Raw genomic sequence first — 20,051 nt, 5'->3', positions numbered from 1 at the left:
AGTGTCTGATTTTTTTTTTTAATTACATGAATTACATTACATTCTGTAATTACATTCTATTGAACTTCCAGGTCTTTATTCTAAAAACACTATATAAGGGCGTTTCTTATAAGAAAAAAATGTCAAACAAATAAATTAGACCTTGTTTCTAGAGAAATTTGCAAAATATGTTATTTTTTAGGAACTGCAAATCATTAATACAGTAGGCTGTTTCAAATTATAATTATAATATCCTAATAGCCTATTAATAATATCTAAAATCTAAAAAAGAGGGGGAAAGTCAAGTTTAATATTCAGTTTAGTGGGCTTTTTCCTTCCTTATTTTATAAAAATTCAATTCAATTCAATTTCAGACACTCAAAAAAGGATTTAAAGTAATAAAACTCTCAGAAACATCAAAGAGTCAAACCATCCATTAAGAGCAAAACTTATTAAATTGTCAGGACGAGGCCGAGTGGGCGTGAGAGCGGCGCGATGCCGGTGGTGTGAGTGGTAATGAGATGCATCTTCTTATAGGGCTTAGGGAAGTTACTGTTGTTCCTACAAAACCACCGAGAAAGCGTTCCCTGTACATGGAAAGAAAAAGGCACTGTGGAAGCCACATCCTCCGAAGGGAGGTATCATGTGGAAAATGCACATATGGACTGGGAGGAAGACTGGGAAGAAGGGTTACTAACGTTTATGTCAGAACCAGTTCCCTATTGGCACCGCGTTTCGGTACCCAACCCTACTGTTCCTTCACCCTCAATATGATACAAACATGACATGCAGAAGAATGGAAAGCACGTCCTGATCTCCAGGTTCCTGAGGGAGCCAGGGAAATTCCTGTGCCCCTCTTTATCCTCTTGGGCCTATCTATGGTGCTACTGCACTGCAGAGACCGCCCCTGAGCCACTGCAGGCAGTGAGTTAAAATTCTGTGTTGAAACAGTTCTCCTGCTCGCATGGTCTCTACTGGAGAGTAGAGACTTGCTTGCTTTCAGTCAACGAGTTGTGCCTGGATTTCAGACCGGCTATACTCTCACGAGGTGAGACCCCGGCCTGGATATGTGCCCAAGGTTCCTACCTCTCCCTAAGAGGGACCAGGTGGTGAACCGGCAAGGCTTTTCTCTGTCCGCCCGCTCCATTGCGGTTTTATGTGCACAGAATGCAAAGCCTGGACCTCAGACCGGCTCTTTCTGTAAATGAAACCAGCAGAAGGAAGGCTGTTTCCAAGCAGAGTTAACAAGCTGAGACCACTGTTTCCAAGTATGCCCACTATGGTGGTTGCCTCAATCTTGGCGAGAAAGTTTTCCCAAGGTGCACATGCCCACCTGGGTGGTGAGCTCCTCCTAAGTGAGGGTATTGCTCCCTCCTAGGCGTTGACACAGAGTGCCTCGCTAACAGATGTTAAGTAGAGTTGGGAGCAGAATGACACCCATCATGTTGGCTAGAAAACTAGCCTATGTGTCGAACCGCTGATTCTCGTGAGCTCCCTTCACATGAACTCAGTTTCACCATAAGTCCGGTTCGTTGTGTCGGCTTGCTGTGCCATTCCCCTCCAATGGACTGGATACGTGCGCAATTCTTGCTCCAGTTGAGTTGGCCTTTTTAGCAGAACCCTGTCCAGTTCCTCCATACCCTTCGCCAACGGACGTGGCGGAACGTCCGAAACCAGGCCTATCATTCGTATGCACTGGTGGAAACTGTGTTAGGCTGGGTCAATGTGCTGTGATCCCTATGGCAATCCCAAATGTATATATTCTTCCACGGTATGGCTCCCTGCGGTGAGCCCCTGTCTTCCCTTGGCAGAGCTTACTCTGCCGTCACTGTCATTCCATATGTTGTACTGCCCGGTCTTCCTCCCAGTCCACATGTGTAATTTCCACTATACCTCCCTTCGGCATGTGGCTTCCAGTGCCTTTTTCTTTCCATGTTCTCGGTGGTTCTTTAGGAACAACAGTAACTTCCCTATGCCCCACCCCTTCCCCACCTTAAATTGAAAGGGGATCTAGAGGCTTTGGTCTAGGTTATGGTTATCCCCATTCAGTCAACGTTGACTACGTCCTGGTTGAATGGTCCCCTTGCCACTATCGCGCTAGTGCGTGCATCCACTTCCGTATTTATACCCGCACCGCGGGGACTGAGTGTGTGATGTCATCACGCACGCCAATTCCCATTGCCTCATTCAATAGTACTCAAAGATGATTGGCTCCCTGGCGTGATCCCCATTCAGTCAATGTTGACTATACGTCCTTCGTTCCCTCCTTCAGAGAACGGTGGGTTGCATACGCAACCGTTCTGTGCATATTTTAATCTATATATATTGGACTGGACATGTAAAAAATACAAAATAAATTAAATAAAAAAAATATTAAGGACATTCTCTGATTATTTTCAGATTGAAAATGCTGTTATTTTAAACAGTAATGGCAGGTAAAGTTGTGGGACGTGTTTATTCCATGTTTCAAGAATCAGTGAAGAGAATTACAGAGCTATTTTGCAAAATTACAGAATTAGAAAGATAAGAAATCAAAATCACTGAGTGCTCTTTTTTTTTTTTTTGGTTCCAATGATTAAAATTGTGTGATGTTCCCAAACAGAGGGAGTGTTACTATTGTGTTTTCATGAAAGCATTAATCATCTTCTGGTTTTACATCTATGAGAGAACATTTTAACAGAAGGGGAAAAGAAGGTTTCAGCCACCACCTCACCATTTCCTCTAAATTTCCCATTCAGGGTATTACTGCAAAAAGCTTGAAAGAATTTACCACAAGACTGTGAATGACACAGTGTTCCCGTGTATGAGGTTTCACACACATTTTTGGGACCACACCCCTTTCATCCACATTTGAAACCAACATTATGACCAGGAGAGTAAGTACATTTAAATATTGTACTTACACTTTTTGATTACTTTACTTATACTTGTATTATTTTTTTCTGGAAACTTTTTTAACTTCACTACATTTTAATACATTTTCACGACAATGTCAGATTGACGTCAACATCCAACGTCGGACAGATGTTGGATTTTGGTTGGAAATAAAACAATCGGGTTGACGTCAGAAACCAACATCAGTCGTTTTTTTTTTTTTTTTTTTTTTAACCACAATACAATACATTACAATTTGATTGTGGTCTTCTAATGCAAATTTTGTCATTGTTTTGGAGCACACTAGCTTATAGATATATAGATAACAGCAAGGCTAACATATAGCTACCAAAGCCAAAAAACGTTTCATAGAGACTATAGGGCACTATTTGATGGAACAGCCATTTTGGTTGTCTAAAAACTATTGTGGACATTATATACTATTGAACTGTGTTCTAGAAATAAATTTGATATTGATATATTATGAGGGTATGGGGGGATTTCAGACACAAACAATATCTGGTTAACGTGAATATTATTAGTCTTCTTGAGTATGTCATCCTTTTTTTAAACCTTATAGGACGTTACAACATTACTTCACGCTTTAGAAAGAAAATTTAATAGCCTTGACAATAAGGTGACAGATATCTTTGATCAGTGTTTTAGTTTATCTTTGGATATCATCAATTGATCAATTAAAATAATCAAAATCCATGACAATTTTAATAAAAATGGTCAAAACTCAAATATTGTGCAAGTAAATGTTTGTTGAATTTTGCTTAATGTGAAACTAACTTCAAATAATCTCTCAACTTTTGCAAAATTCTAAATATAAAGAAATTATAGCATATTATTCAACTGTATTATTTCAGGTCACACAAGTGCATAGTTTTGTTTTGCCCTGCGCTGGTCACTAATAGCAGCTATAGTTATAAGACCCTGAGATTCTGTTGTATCACTCTCGTCTCTCAAGGTGATGTATATGGGCTATAGTGCTTCATGCAGCTAGTCTGTTCTCCATATCTGATTCTGAACACATGACATTACCTCACAGTCACATCCATTATTGGCTGCGTAAGTGTTAAATAACACAAGTGTTGGTGCATTATTTAATGTGTGTAACTGATACAAAGCTCAGCCTTTTATAAAATATGAATGAGAGGCCTGCAAGCTATATGGCTAAAATGAAAGCTTGGAAAGGGAATATGGTGTTTTCTTAAAGGGAGGGGATGAACACATTGCTGATCCTTTTTTTACAGTAGCCTACTACGGGATGTCAATTCAAAGCAAAGTATTGGCCTGTCTATCTGGAAAATGTTTAGTCTGCATTAAGATTTACTTTAGAAATTGTACTTTACTATTAGAGTTATGTAACTTTATCAGCCCTAAAATACATTTTAAAATTTAAATTAATATTTTTCTTTTACAAGTTTTTCATAGACTCCGTGGCTCCCTCTTGTGGTCACGGGCACCAATTTGAAAATAACCAACGCCGAGTCCGACCACTCATGCTGCGTCTTGCAGTGTGAGCTGTCTAACGCTAGATGTCACTGTCACCGTCTGGAGCGCTTGGCTGGTTGAGCACAGCGTTCTCGCGCGCCTCTAATGTGTCAGCGCCAAACAGCAGGAAAAAAAAACTTCGGCAAAAATGGCGGAGGGTGCAACGTCTCTCAAAGGGTTGCGGGCTCAAATGGGTAAGAATTTATTGATTTACAAGCTCTTTTGACAAGGTCTCGTTGCTTGAATCAGCCCTATGACATATCTGTAGTACTGTGGCTTTGTTTGGGGGTTATTTGGACGACTGATGACTTAAATCCATTACTTTCATTCAGGCGGTTTAGAGAGGGGAGAGTTAGCGGGCTCAGTTGGACGGATAACGGCCAGCTAACTGCTAAACTTACTCCAGCACCAGGCAACAAGTTTGTGTTTGTTCACTAGTATGTTCTTGTGGAGTTTAATGTTTAGATAGGATGGATTTACGAAGTCCTAAGGGTTTTCAATGTCGTGTTCGCCGGATCTTTTGGGAGGTTTGAGAAGTGATGTCCTGTTTGACAGGAATACATCATCATCACATCTTTGTATGGCGTTCTCATCTGTACGAACCCAGCTAACCTTTGTGAGAGATATTTATTATTTTAAAGTCAATGTTATTTTAACATCACACAAAATAGTCTCTAAACAAGGTGCTTTTAAATGTATATAAACCCTCCTAAGTTGACTTCTATATGTGCTTCCTATCCGACTAAGTTAGCAAAAAGAAACACTGAATTTGAAGTCAAAATTGTTCATGTATAAACTCCACAATCAATTGGAGACCTGTGTGTTTGATAACGGTGACTATTTTGTATTGAATTGAGTTATGAAACCATCAATGTGTAGTTTATTATTGCATGTGGAATTAAGGATTCAGGATGCACCAAACTACAGTTTACTGACCGTTGAATGTTTAGCAGTATCGCTTTATTTAATGTTGAGTGTGTGAGTTTCTCTCAGATGCTGTTGCCATCTTGGTCAGTAATTGCTAAACAGGATGTCACGTATGACTCTCATTACACTTAAATATGGACCCTTAACTAGATCGTTTACCGTATGATGGTTCGGGATGGATGTAAACTGTAATTTTCTCTCTATCAGCATCATTCATTGCAGTTGCATTTAGCAGCAAACTCTCAAATTCTATTTAGTAAGTTACTTCTTAGGAAAACATGTATGGGTTGCTTGTTTTGCATGCTCTTCTGCCTTGTTAATGAGGAATGATTTGCACTTTGGGTGTATTGTTTAGCCTATGCCACTAATAGACTAGAAAGTTTAGCTTTTACTATAGCCTGTGGTTAAGCTCATGGAGTTGTAAAAGTTCTTAGGCCTTGTTGTGTAAGGTACATAACAGGCCTGAAAGACTTCTGCTTTTCTATGTCATTTTAGCTACCTTTACTGTTGCAGAGCTTGAATTATATTCATTCAATTGTTAGAAGCAGGTCACGGTGTGGTTAGAAACCTCAAAATGGGTTCACATGAAGATTGCATCCTGCCAGAGTTAACCCTGGTCCGACTGCAACCATAATGAAGGCGGAGTCCAGTGGTATAAAAATACGCTTTTTCTATTTTTATTTATTAATTTGTCCATTTGCATTTTTAAAGCTTTTATTGAAGAGCATGAGATCATGAGACCATGTGATCTTGAGGTGTTTTAAAATCATAATCCAGCAGGCTGGTTATAAGTCAATATTAAACTGGTTGCACCTTTGTTTATCAAGCGTACTCCTCAATCTTGGCTGTCAGAATGAGGACTGCAATTTTCATTGTTAAATAGTCAGCGCCCCTCCTCTGAGTTGTTATTTTGAAGTCAGTAGCTTTTAATGAAACCAGAATTTGGAACATGTTTGTGAAACAGAATGGCTTATATTTGTACTTTAGTCCTACAGGTGCTGTACATTGCCTTGCTGAGCTTTTCGTCTTCTCTAGTAGAGACATTTGTTTAAGTGCTGCAGCATTCAAATGTGCAACCCAGGCTCATTGGAACCAATCCTGCCTGTGGCAACATTTCTGCAAAATTATGTTTATGTTGCCTTTAAGTAAAATGTCCAGTGAGTATCCATAAATGTTATCCAGTTTTAACCAAACTAGACGAATGTTAAGGGTGTTCCGATTGATCGGGCACTGATCGATATTGGCCGATAATAACCTTAAATAATTTGATGGGTGGTCTCTATAAAAGCTGATCAATGACAGTAGCTCTTAAAGTGACTGCATCCTAATCTTGTCTTTGTCCTCAACGTTATCTAACAACAAAAGACAGAGATAATCACTCACTCATCATTCATTGTGTTATTAAATTAAAAGTAAAATATGATAGACCAATAATATGAACAGTGACAATAACTGTGGTTCCTACAGTACATTTTAACAGGCAAAATTTGGCCTGTTGGAAATGTCAATTTGCTAAGATTTCTATTTTGATTAATGCTTTATTGGTTTTTCTGCCCAATATTAAAAAATAAATAAAAATACGGGTATTAGTTCTCTGAATTTACAAGTACTAAAAATAAAAGTAAGTATCGGACTCGTTCTGGATAGAGTGGTATCGGTGCATCCCTTTTTACCGCTAGTAAACATGGAGCTTGTTATGTGATGTAAACGTCAAAATGGATTACTTTACAAATCATGCACAATGGTAAAAGCATTTTGAGGCCAAGTATTGTATGTATAAGTTAGATTTAGGAGGTTTTTTGCAAAATTGTAGGTAGAGGCACGTATTTGGAGCCCATGTTGCACATGTGGGTGCACAGCACACTTGTTTAAAGATCCATTGCTGATGATAACGTTATCATTCATTAGCCTCCCGGAAGTAAGCATGACCTACTGCCCAGAGCCCACACGTCTTCATCATTCTACCTCTTGAAATAGCCCAAGCTTACGTGGCCCATGTCCCCACTAATCCTGGACAAGAACTACAATGTGGAATGGATAGGTCAATAGGTTAGTTAATCTAGTTAAACTAGACTTATTTTTTTAACTTCTTGATATTTTTATACAGCAGTGCTTTTGTTTGAATTAGAGTGCTATGATTTAGCTGTCACAATTTGTTTTGAAAAACCTGCTTGTAAAACTTGTATCTTTTAAATTCATCACTTTTAAAGGGTTAGTTCACCCAAAAATGAAAATTAAGTCATTAATTACTCACCCCCATGCTGTACCAACCCCGTAAGACCTTCGTTCGTCTTCGGAACACAAATGAAGATATTTTTGATTAAATTTGAGAGCTGTATAACTACTACCACATTGGCTGCCTAAGGCGTAAAAAAAAAAATTGTTTGTTTCCGGTTTCCGACCGACCCTGTCAATTTATGTGCGACCCAAAATTATTTTATGAGCTTGGGGAAGAAATAATAAAAATTAAATAAATACACAAATAAAAAAATTTGAGGCGAACTATAAATTTACGTTTTTGTACAGCTCCGTCTTTTTATAGCACGCGATGCAAGATGCATCTTGTCCTCCAGCAATCTATTAACAAACGAGGCAGATATCGTTGGTCAAACTGAACTATAATACATACTATACAAGTCTTTTTTTTTTGTAATTTAGGATATTTTTATTCATATTCGCACACATACAAATACATGCATTCATAGGCATGCACACACCACATACTAATACCTCCATCCGCCTAGTTTTATTAAAAATCATCCCAAAAATTCCAATCATGATCCCAATCCCATCTTCTGCTGTCTATCACTTCTTTCGCCATGTATTTGTTCGTTTCTTTCATTATTTTATGCAATCCAAAACACTCTAACGTTAACCTGCCGCGGTTCGTATCTCTAGAGCCCGTCTAACTTGTCCGCTTTTCCGGGACAAATGGATTTTTGAAGGACAAGTAAAAGAGAATTTTACTCGCCCCAACGGACAAGTAGCCTGATTAGAACATCAATAACAAACAACAAAATAACTAGGGAATCACTAAACCGAGAGAATGATTCTGATTTTATTACATTTATTGCAAGTTGCGATCGATTGTGGATAATAAATGTAGCAGGCCTACTGTATTACTGATGGTAAGGTTGCGCTGTTGACGCTCGCGCAGAGAAATCTACACACATGAGCGGAGCACACACACACACACAGTTAACAACATACTCTGCCTATAAAAAATCTAAATGTGGAGTTTTTATATTTTAACATATGTTAAGCACTAAGCAGACTCAATTATTTTTCCTGAATACCATCACGATTGAAAAAGTGACATTGATTTCCTACAACAGTTCAATAAACAGTTAAGATTAAGTCACTCACTGTTTATAAGCAATATTGGCTGTTTTTGTTCCATTTCAGCAGCGAAAATAGTTCCAAAGAAAAGTCACAGCAGAACCACGACGCATCTCACAGGAACTCATACTGTTTTCATTACTGGATGATTCAGCATTTTGAACGAATCGGTTGAGTCAAAGATTCAATGACCCATTCATAAACATCAACATCTGTCTCATTCTGAATGAATCAACCGTTTGAACGAATCGTTTGAATTAATGAATCAATAACTCACTCATTTATACGCCGCCTGCCGCCACCTATTGGCAGTTTAGTGTTATGTTTATAAGTAGCCTAGTATAATTCTTTCCAATATTTCTTATTTGCACATTTAAATCAATTTCATAACATTATTTTATGAAATTGTAATTTTTCATTGTAAATGATTTAATTTGATCAGCCCTACCTAGGGTAACAGTATGCTTCATCTTTCATTTTAAATTCCTAAATTTGATCAATAAATTCAATTATTTAGAATAATAAGACACTATAGGGCATTTAATAATATTGGTGGAGGAGATGCTCTTAAAGGTGCAGATATTACAATATGCCTTTTTAAATATCAAAGCTGATTGAACACTGATGAGAATATTGCTTCAGAATAAAAAATAAATAAATGTAAAAAATCCGGACAAGCAACTTTTTACTCAGACAAGTGATTGACAGATTTACTTACTTGTCTGGAGGACAAGCACGTGAAAAGGCTTGAGGGGATAGTTCACTTTGATATTTTTAGTTTTGACCAAAAAATATCAAAATTGAAAATACTGCAGAAACAAAAACACCTACATCCCTTGAGGTAAGCTAAAACATATCAAAAATAATTTTGTGAACTATCCCTTGAATTTCCTACCCATCCCTTGCTGCCACTGAAAAAAAAAAAAAAAAAAAAAAAAAATTCCCTACCGACCCATGACCTCAACTGACAACCAACCGGAACCAAACTTTTTTTTTTTTTAGGCCTAAGGGACTGCCTCTTGACGGTCCAGAAAGTCAATGAAGAAAATGTTTAAATATCCCAAGTGACTACCGTGGCTCAACTATATGTTTATCAAGCGACGCGAATACTTTTTGTGCGAAAAAACAAACAAAAATAACGAGTTTATTCGACTATTTCTTTTCTTCCTTGTAGGCCAGAAACGAGATTTCCTTAGATTTCCACGACGCATGCGCGAGAATTGCGATCTGAAGTGTAAAGCAGATTGCAATTCTCGCGAATGCGTCGTGGAAATCTCGTTTCTGGCCTAGAAGGAAAGAAAGAAAAGAAATAGTCGAATAAACTCGTTATTTTTGTTTGTTTTTTCGCACAAAAAGTATTCGCGTCGCTTGATAAACATATAGTTGAGCCACGGTAGTCACTTGGGATATTTAAACATTTTCTTCATTGACTTTCTGGGCCGTCAAGAGGCAGTCCCTTAGGAGCCAATGTGGTAGTTTTACAGCTCTCAAATTTAATCAAAAATATCTTCATTTGTGTTCCGAAGACGAACGAAGGTCTTACGGGGTTGGTACAGCATGGGGGTGAGTAATTAATGACTTAATTTTCATTTTGGGGTGAACTAACCCTTTAAGCCCTAATGCAACAGCCATCTCTTTATATCTGGGGTTCTCGACTCTGCACCTTGAGGTCCACTTTCCTGCCGAGTTTAGCTCTAACCTGTCATTAAACTCACCTGCCTGTAACTCTTTAATGCCCTTACCTTACTAACTTCCATCTGTCTCATTCACTCAGATGCCATTGCTACATCATTGCCACTGCTAGAACCCTTGCAATGGGATTAAATGGAATGCCCTAAGCTTGGGCTGGGCAGTATTTATTTTACTTAACAAAGCCTCGTGAAAAAAATTACTAGTAACTTACATACAACTTCTGCACCAGTCTACTGATTTTTGTTGAGAAAGATAAGCATGTCGATGACATGATCTGGGGTCAGATGCGGCCGCAATCTGGTGACCGTCAAGCCTTGTTTATTGAGAATGAGAATGTGACGTCACGCGTATAACTCCGCGGTGCATCCACCATCTTGGGAGGATACACTATCCGTTGTCATGGTTACTTCGACCGTAAGACCGAGAGAAATAGCGACAGAGAAGGAGTGCAGCTTGATATTTATTTGCATTTTTGCGATAAGGCACATTTTCTTGGGAATAAAATGAAGCAAAAGGGTCTCTATCGGGAGAGACTAAACAACAACACTAAGCAGCGTTATTTGAGAAACTACTTGACATCAACACACAGCATGGACCCGTACGACCTGCTACAATGGACGAAAGACCCGAAGCACTACCACCTTTCACATACCCTGACATAGTCAAGCACCTGGTTTATGGTAACAGTGCCTTACGTTACTGTCTACACAAATGCAGAGTGTTCAGAAGCTTTAAGTCATTAGAAGCTTATGAACAGTTCTGCAGTGGCTGGGTGCACGAGAAACCCCCAAACCTGTAACGTTAAACTGTGAGAATTCAGTCATACTTGATGTTTCAGGCTTCATTCATATGTGGAAATAAATCTGATTTGAATCAGATACGTTCATTTGCACCTGCCATGCAACGTCAAGTGAACAGATAGGAAATTCCCCTGTCAATGCGAAAAGTGTCTTTTTAAAACATTTCGCGGTGCAGATATATCTATAACAATTAAACAACTCTAGTTGAATAACAGAGTATTAATTTCGTTTGTTTGTGTTAAATAAAAGGCGAACTGTGCTGAAATGTATTGCTTTTGAAATCATGCTTTGCTCACTGTTGCTGCTGTCAGTTTATCGACAAGCAGTTGCTCTAAATAAAGCTGGCTATAGCATCATTATAAACCCACTAGAACCACTTTCATTTCTCTTCCTTCTCCATATCTTCCAAAGACATTGCCGTGTATCGCTAAAATGTAAACAAATACTGCGCTGTGCTGTCTCTCTCTCTTGCTAATAATAAAGGGGTAGAAATTCATTAACAGAAATCTAAAAATACGTCAATATTTATTTGTTTGCGCTGCATGTCTACAGTTCAAATTTAAATTTTGGTGTTCAACTTTGCATTTTAACAATACTAGTGTTCATTTTTCATTTTATGGGTTAAAAAGGAAAAACAAATGGATGCAAAAGTACGTAGATCAATGGGTAATTTTAAACTTGTTAATGATTATATTTAAACCTGTTGGTAACTTTAAGTACTGAAGTACCCTACTTGATCAGAGTGCTTTCATATATTTTATTAATATTGGAAAAAAGAAAAAAAATATTTATCGTATCGGTATCGGAAGTGAAAAAGTGGTATTGGGACAACCCTATTTTAAACATTCCGCCATGAGCTTTGTGCTTTTAAAAAAACAAACATGTTTTATGACCTTTACATTTTGTTTATTATGCTTCATTGTTCTGTTTTTCACCAGAATGCCAGACCGTGTTAAATGTGTCGGGTCAGGTGAACCTGAAACCAACCTATTACAAATGACTTACTTATGATCAATTAGTTATCTAGTTTTTCAGGCAACTCACCACCTAGGTAATTTTGATATGTATTAATACACAATGCAGGACAATGTATGTTGTTTAAATATGTGCATGTAAAATCACAGCTGTGGCTTCTGTTCAGGCCTAAAGAATTGAAAAGTGCAGGCACGTTCCTCCCCTGGCATCTGCCCTAGAGCACTTCCTGTTGTCCCAATAACAGGCTGCTACTGCAGCAAAAAGAAAAAAGAGTGAGGCAAACAGTGAGCGGTAACAAGACCCCACTGACCCACTGAGCGCTGACTCTCCCTGACTGCTGGATCTCCTTGGATGTGCATGCAGGACATAGAGCATAGTGTTGCTATTTGTATAACCGTTCTTTGTGTTCTGTCAGACAGAGTGAAGGAAGGTTTGTTGAACAGCCCATCTAGTCATCTGACTGTTTAAATGGGGCAGCTGTTGTCAGAAGGGATGATGCAACCCATGTCTGTTTTTAGTGTGTTTTTGCTCAAAATAAATTTTAAAGCTCAATGATCGGCAATCACAGTTGTTTAAATATTGAGAACAATGCCGATTTGCGTCTGTGTTTGTGGCAGTGATATAAGGCAATCTGATCGTTGATGTGACAACTTTGTTTTGACACTAAATTGAGTATCTTAATCACATCAATGCATTGTGGTTAATTCTGGTCCAGATTATGACTAAATGCTTGTTGTTTTTGCATGCTTAAATAACCATTTTAATTTGTGACTGTTTGCTCAAAAAAAAAAAAATCATTTTTGACCATGCTGTGAGATTTCAGGATATGCAAACAAATTTAAACATGTAGGCACCAAAGCAACCGTTTGCTGTGTGCTCAATGATACCAGTCTAATTTCCTCTGTAAGGTAAATATAGACCATTTCACAAGATGTAAACAACACGGGTCCAGAAGCACTTCCTGTTTCAGTTTTTTAACACTACATAAAAGCTGGGATAAAATACAACCAAAAGAACATATAAAACTGAATCAAAAAGTTAAACAAACATCTTTAAGATGTTTTATTTACATGTGCAATAAAGAAAACAGTTACAAACTGAAACAGGAAGTGTTTCTGGACCAGTGTTGTTTACATCTTGTGAAATGGTCTATAAAGTCTTAGCAACAGCTGTTTAGCAATCCACATATGTACGTTTGTCTAATGTTTTGAAACCTATTGTTTAGTGGCCCATAAATAACATGCAGACTAATTGGAGTCGCTCTAAGGAACAGTTTGAGGTCAGCATGGGCTTGCATTCGTTGTCTTTACATCATGAATGTATGTGCAAGACCTAGATAATGTTCTCTATTGTGTTTGTCCATTGTTGGGCCGGTGTTCATTTGCATGCCGCGTGTCGCAAAGCCCACAGTGTGAGGTTCAGAGTATGACTCAGATGGTGTTTGCATATTCAATTAGTCTGACGGACTATGGCCTGAGTGCTCTATTCATCCCTCTTCCTTGTAGGTCATCCTGAGCTTTAGATGAGACATTAAGACAGTGAAAAGAGCAAAACAGCTTGCTTAAAATGTAAGCATGTCCTTTAATAAAGCATTTACTGCAGGTGTGTCATGGTACTTTCACTTCAGCAGGAATTACCCAGCCTGGCACTAAATGCAGTATCATAGCTCAATCTATTTCAATCTAGGGCTGTGCAAAACTCCACTTTTTCTTGTTGGTTGGCTGTCTGAACAACTAGCCAATTGTGTCATAATAGTAATGATTGAAATAAACAATAATTGAGATAATTTTTACTATAGTATCAGGGCTCAAATTTCAATATAGTGAACACAGGATCCGTGCACTTACTAGCTTTTAAAGTGACGGCAGCCATGTGTGTCGGTCATTAATTTTGTCGTTAAAACAACAAAAGTGAGCTTTAAGTAAAATGCATCAGGATTAATAGCCTATGTATTTCATTTATTCAGGACTAAAATACTACCCAGTTTAATTTTCCATTTGATTACTTTATTCAGTTTCTGTATATAAATACTAGTGTTAGACCTATTCAAAAACTTTTCTCTTTATTTGTATCTTTATTCTATTGTATTTATTTATGCTACTTTTTTCAATTTAATTAAACAATTTAAGTCAAGCCTTGTGTTGTGTAAATTCTTAACAACAATATTACCCCATTGTAAAAATGCAATGAGCGCAAACATTTAGGCAAGATAAATGTAATCATTTTGTTTGGCAAAAATGCTATTTGTAAAATAAAAGTCATCATTAAATATAACGATATAAAAAAAGAATATAGCTGCGAGCAGCGATGACGGGCCCAAGCTGGTGGCACCGCAATCACAGTGCCTTTAGTTACCTATCGGTTGAGTGTGAATGCAGTGGCCATTCAGATACTTTTAAGTTAGTGAGAATCCGTCAGAGTCAGAAAAAAAAAAACACTTGGTCAAATGCTTTTTATGCACAGCGGACATTATGATCAACAACAAATCAAAACACATAAGCATAAACCGGTGAGCTTAAGCAGGATTTGGAACTAAAGAGATGGTTTATTCTCAGTCAGTTAAATGTGCGCAATGGTGCCCTTTCTTTGGCTCACTGTCTATCAGTAGCATCTTGATTTTCACCATACAGACATCACATGCTCTTTCACTGCCAGCTTAACAAACACCCTCTTTTTCTCTCTCTCTGACACTCTGTGAAGGGAGAGAACTGTTACAAAGGCACACAGACTTTGATTTTTCCATGTCTTATTTATCCTATCCGCCCCTTATCTTATCATCTCCTTCCTCTCCTGCCTGCTGCAAGACTGCTGATGAGCATTTAAAAGGTGTTTTGTGTTGAGCAGAGATAGTAGTATTTTCTGTTACTTTGACTCAAACACTGTATACCTGACTGTACATTTTGCCTCATTGTACAATAACTAGTGATGGGCATTGTTTAATTTGTAATCGCGATTAATCGCATTGTTACACGCAAAATTTAATAATGAATTCTAAAGTAGTGTATTGTGCACTTTTGATTTAAATGGACTGTTATATACACAAAAGTGCAATAACATGTGGTTTGCAAAAACTTGAAACAAATCAGATGCTTTATACCAGCAGTATTCCCTTTACACAGTAGCAATTAATAAACTTAAACATTAATGTAATCAAATCAGATACTAAAACAAAGCTATTTGCCACTGCCAGTGCATTACCTTTTATGTAGCTTGTTAAAATGAGTCCAGTTTTCTTGTTTTTCTCAACAGGTATCTTTTATCAGGGAACAGCAGAAACAGTCTATGTAGTCATGACCACTATTATAGATATAAGTCGACCAACGTTACTTCTCTGATAGTAGCTTAGGTTTGGTCTAGGGTTGTAACGGTATACCGGTATGACGGTTTATCGCGATATTGACATGTACGATTATCATATCGTGCACATTTGCTTATCTGCGGTAAAAAAAAAAAAAAAAAAAAACAGAATTCACCTGCACTGCCGCATGCAACTTCTTTCAGCTTGACTGCTTACTCCATATCCGTACAGCGCTGAAAATGTCCGAGACAGAGGCTGCGAATCTCTATCTCCCGCCAAGTATGGGAATATTTTGTAACTTATATCCGAAAAACGATTGTGATGTTGTCCTTGAAGATGGATATCCAGTTTGCAAGATATGTGGACGAAGAGTGGCTGCAAAAGGAGTAAACACGTCGAATAGGTTCTCCCATATTTAGGAACACCATCCCTCCGTGAAGATAAAGGTTATTCATAACTTTTATAACTTAAGGCCATATTATTTCTGTCATGCTGAGGGAATCCCGGTCTGTCAAAAAGACGCACACATGCGTCTTTTTGCGTTACAAAACAGATGCCACGTAAAATGTGCGATTTAAAAAGATAGATGGATAAATAAAGCAAAATATAGCTATGCAGTAGCCTAAATCAAATCGCGATGTGCGTGTCTGTGAATATACAACGCAAAAAGACTGGTGTGCAAGCCCCTTCTATATTCAGCGTGTCTCTGAATGAGCAGCGCCGTTTCGTCTAGTAGATCTAGTACACACTCAATTACGCATGACGCTCATGGTTTTTAAAGCTGTCTCAGCCACTACGAAGACGTGAACACATGAACATATCTAGACAGAGAACACTTAATGTGCACTTTATAATTATTTTTTTAAAGAATAATCATCAAATACACTGACTGAAACTCATAGGTGTTCAGTAGGTGTTAACGCGGGGTTAAATGTAACACGGACCGTTTACACAGTTCGTCAGGCTATTTTTCTCTTGCTGCCAGAAGACGGTCTCCCGCGAATTTGCGGAAAGTTTTGATTATATTTCGTGAAGATACTAGACAAAGAGTGTTTTGACACCATGAAAGTAATTTTTTTCATCATAGGTTTTTTTCGGTTTCTGAGTTGGGTGTATACGTTTCCAAATCTAAATTTATATTGCCTTAATCACCGTCTTGTTGGCTCAAACATACCACCGTTTTGAAACATGTCAGCAATTCCTAGCGACTGTTAGCTAGGTTTAAAATATGTAATACACAGCGGGGTTAATTCTAACAGAGTGGTACAACTAAGCCTCCAAGTGTAGCCTACAATGATAATCAAATGAAAACAGAGCCACACAACTTTTCAGGTTTGAGTATACATTTAACTTTGTTAGACGTTCACAAACAATGTTGGGATTTAAAATGTTTAAAATTTAGTGTTCTATGAATGATAACTTGTTTATTTATTAAAAATATGGCCTGTTATTAATGCAATAAACCCTTTAAATTTTTATTTTAAGCTAATTTGTATTATCATTACTGTTATTATTAATAATAATAATAATTGTACATCATGCAGCTGCCACACACAAATCTAATTTAATTGCAATTACAATATTTATAATTTTATTTATTATTATTTATTGCAAAACTATGCAGCCCTTTTCTATGTCTCTATCCATGATATTGATCCATAATAGAAGGATGATTGGATGAGGGATATGTATGGATATCTGTCTATACAGATGCACAAACAATACTAAACTATACAAATAAAATAGTACTGAATTATGTGTGTTACACACAAGTGTTACAACTAACCCCTCTCTCTGTTACAATTAACCCCGCATATGGGGTAAGTTGTAACATTTGCACTTCTGTCACTTTCAGTCCAACTGTACGAAAATGGTAGGTCCTAGAAAAAAACTTTAAGTGTTCATTTGTAGCAGAGATGTGCATGTTGCTTGTGTAAAAAAAAGTATTAATCTAACCTAATTATTTTTTAATTAATTGAGCCAAAAGCAAAAAGTGTTAGGTTGTGCCCCGCTCTCCCCTACAACCTGGGAAAAAAAAGTTTGGTTTAGCTTATGATTAAAATATATTACTATTGTGTATAGTTTTTTTGTCCATGTTTTAATTTATTAAACTTCTCTTGTGTAGACAAACTAAAGTTGTTACATTTTATCTGATTGCATTCTCAAAAATACATTTTGTATTCAATCACAGAATCCAGATCAGTTATTTCAGACAACCCAGAATTTCTGAGGAAATAAATATACATTTTATAAAGACTCTATTGAAAAAACCTTTGTTACAATAAACCATGTTCAACCAAAAACATTATATATTTTTATTCATTTAAGGGCCATTGTAGCTGATGCTGATTATAATAATGATAGTTTTAATATCGTATACCGTGAAACCGTGAAACCGTGATATTTTCTGAGACGATTATCATACCGTGAAAATCTCATACCGTTGCAACCCTAGTTTGGTCATGCCATGGTTTCCCACGGACACTAAGATTACATTAAACATAGGTAAAGCCCAGTTTATACTTCTGCGTCAAACTCACGCCATAGCTACGTAGTAGGCTGTTTGTAGCACGCGTACCCTTCGGCGTACCCTGACGTGCACCTCTCCAAAAATGTAACAATGCGTCAATTGTAGCCGACTGCAAGCACTGTGATTGCTAGAACCGTTCCCCAGGTTTCAAATGCTCCCGCTGCATGTGTGATTCAGCGTCAGTGACGCAGAAGTTTAAATGAAAACCAACGCGTAGTCTATAGCGTAGAGGTATTGAGTAAGGTGAAGTGGTCGAGCACAAGGTGCAGAGACAAGCGGGTTGCGTTCCTGTAAAACTGTTGTGGTCATGCTCGCCTCACGCACACGCCCGCACATGCCCGTTGCTGAATTTGAATTGTCTATAACTTTTTGTACAGGACGCGCAGCTCAAATTATTGGAAGATAGACTGATCCTCGGCTCACTGTTTGTGAGTTTCCAGAATAGTTATCAGGACATCAACAGAAGGGAATTCACATGGCAGAGCATCCCAGCTAAACTAAACGCAGGCCTATCAGGTAAAGTTATGTATAATTTTAATTTAAGTTAAAAAGGCCATTGCCATGGTTACTATACATAGATCCTGTCATTCACTCACAGAGCGCTGAGCACTGTCTCCCTTTCTGTTCACCTGAGAGAACCTGCCAAAGCCTCTCCACTGCTTGTTTTGGTGGGTTATTTGCTGGCTGACCAACTTCCCATCCCTCCTGTTATCCATGGTTTGCCTGTAGGCCTATGTAAGGCAGTGAACAACCGACTTTCAAAAAAAAAAAAAACTGCGTCAACGTTCGATTAAATTTTTTTTTTAAAAATTAATAAATGCGTTAATGCATAACTTGCCCAACAATAAAATAACATCTCAAGCCATCTGATGGAAGTTAAAATCATTTTCACAGAATCTAAAATTCCCTTCATTTCATTCAATCCATTTTTTTTGATTGACCAAAAATGCATTTTGTCTCTTTGCATTTCCAGCTGCAGCTGCGCAGGCGCAAGCAGAGGAACGGCGCAGCCAGGCAGGGAACAGCCCAACACCAGCAGCCCCAGCCATCACAACAAAGAGCCAGACCAAGCCAGGTAACAAACATGATCTCAGATCTCTATCGGTCACTGCAGGGATCCACAAGGGTTTGTTTTCTGCAGACCCAGAGTATTACTTGTCCTGATGACACTGAAAGTCTAAGTATTACTTAGTATTTAATTAGTAAAATAAAGTATTTTTCATTAACTTGAAATTGTAGCATCTTTATTCATTTTCTGCCTTTCTTTCATACATGTTTTTGTAGCAATAAACACAATATGTTTCCACTCAAGCAATCTTTATTCGTGTTAGAGCTTTTTTTGTTGAGTTTTTTTACACTCTTGATTAGTGGTGCACGATATATCGGCCGCCGATATAATATCGGCCGATTTGGTCAATTTTTTACACATCGGTATCGTTCCGATGTCAAAATAGGGCCGATGTGAACAGGCCGATGATCATTCCCTGTGTATTTGACGTGCGTGGGGGCGGGGATGTTTGTTTTTGCACGCGTATTAAAAGCGCAAGTGCGTTTAAACATCAAGCACACGAAGACTGGAACTGGTGAGCTGTTTTCTGCCAGCCTTCCTAATGCGTAATGCATATCCCGCCAAAGCCATATTTGACCGGTAAGTGATGTAGATGAGTGACTGGTGCGCTTGTTTAACTGAGGGAACGAGAGTCAATTAAAGCACCGGTCACGCGCGCCGCCTTCAAAATGTCTTTCGCTTGTTTAACTCAGGGAACAAGAGAGAGTGAAAGCACCGGTCACGCGCGCCGTCTTCAAAATGTCTTTCGCTTGTTTAACTCAGGGAACAAGAGAGAGTGAAAGCACCGGTCACACGCGCCGTCTTCAAAATGTCTTTCGCTTGTTTAACGGAGGGAACAAGTGTGAAAGTACCGGTCACGCGCGCCGTCTTCAAAATGTCTTGCTCTCTCTCCCCCTCACGCATGTTTATGAATTGAGTTGACTGAATATTGTTGAGAATACACGATGGTAAAAGGTCGGAAGACCGAAGTTTTTTTCTTCTGAACTACTGGTTGTGAATTGTGAAACCACACTTTCAATAAACCAAAAAAAAAAAATCTATCGTGTTGATGAAATGTTTTCTGTGTCG

The 20,051-nt window shown here is 38.1% G+C and overlaps 1 protein-coding gene across 1 annotated transcript in view; it reads left to right on the top strand.

Moving 5' to 3' along the window:
- The first annotated feature begins 4,397 nt into the window (after positions 1-4,397).
- Positions 4,398-20,051, top strand: part of map7d3 (MAP7 domain containing 3) — a 33,861-nt gene continuing 18,207 nt past the window's right edge. The window contains exons 1-3 of the mRNA XM_089135187.1: positions 4,398-4,547; positions 18,292-18,430; positions 18,888-18,989. Of these exons, the coding sequence (XP_088991313.1) occupies positions 4,398-4,547; positions 18,292-18,430; positions 18,888-18,989 (391 nt within the window). The remainder of the gene's footprint in view (positions 4,548-18,291; positions 18,431-18,887; positions 18,990-20,051) is intronic.

Source organism: Pimephales promelas, chromosome 9 (assembly GCF_988280905.1).
Source record: "Pimephales promelas chromosome 9, fPimPro1.hap1.1, whole genome shotgun sequence".
Classification (NCBI taxonomy): Eukaryota; Metazoa; Chordata; class Actinopteri; order Cypriniformes; family Leuciscidae; genus Pimephales; species Pimephales promelas.
This window is presented reverse-complemented; position numbering and strand designations above follow the sequence as displayed.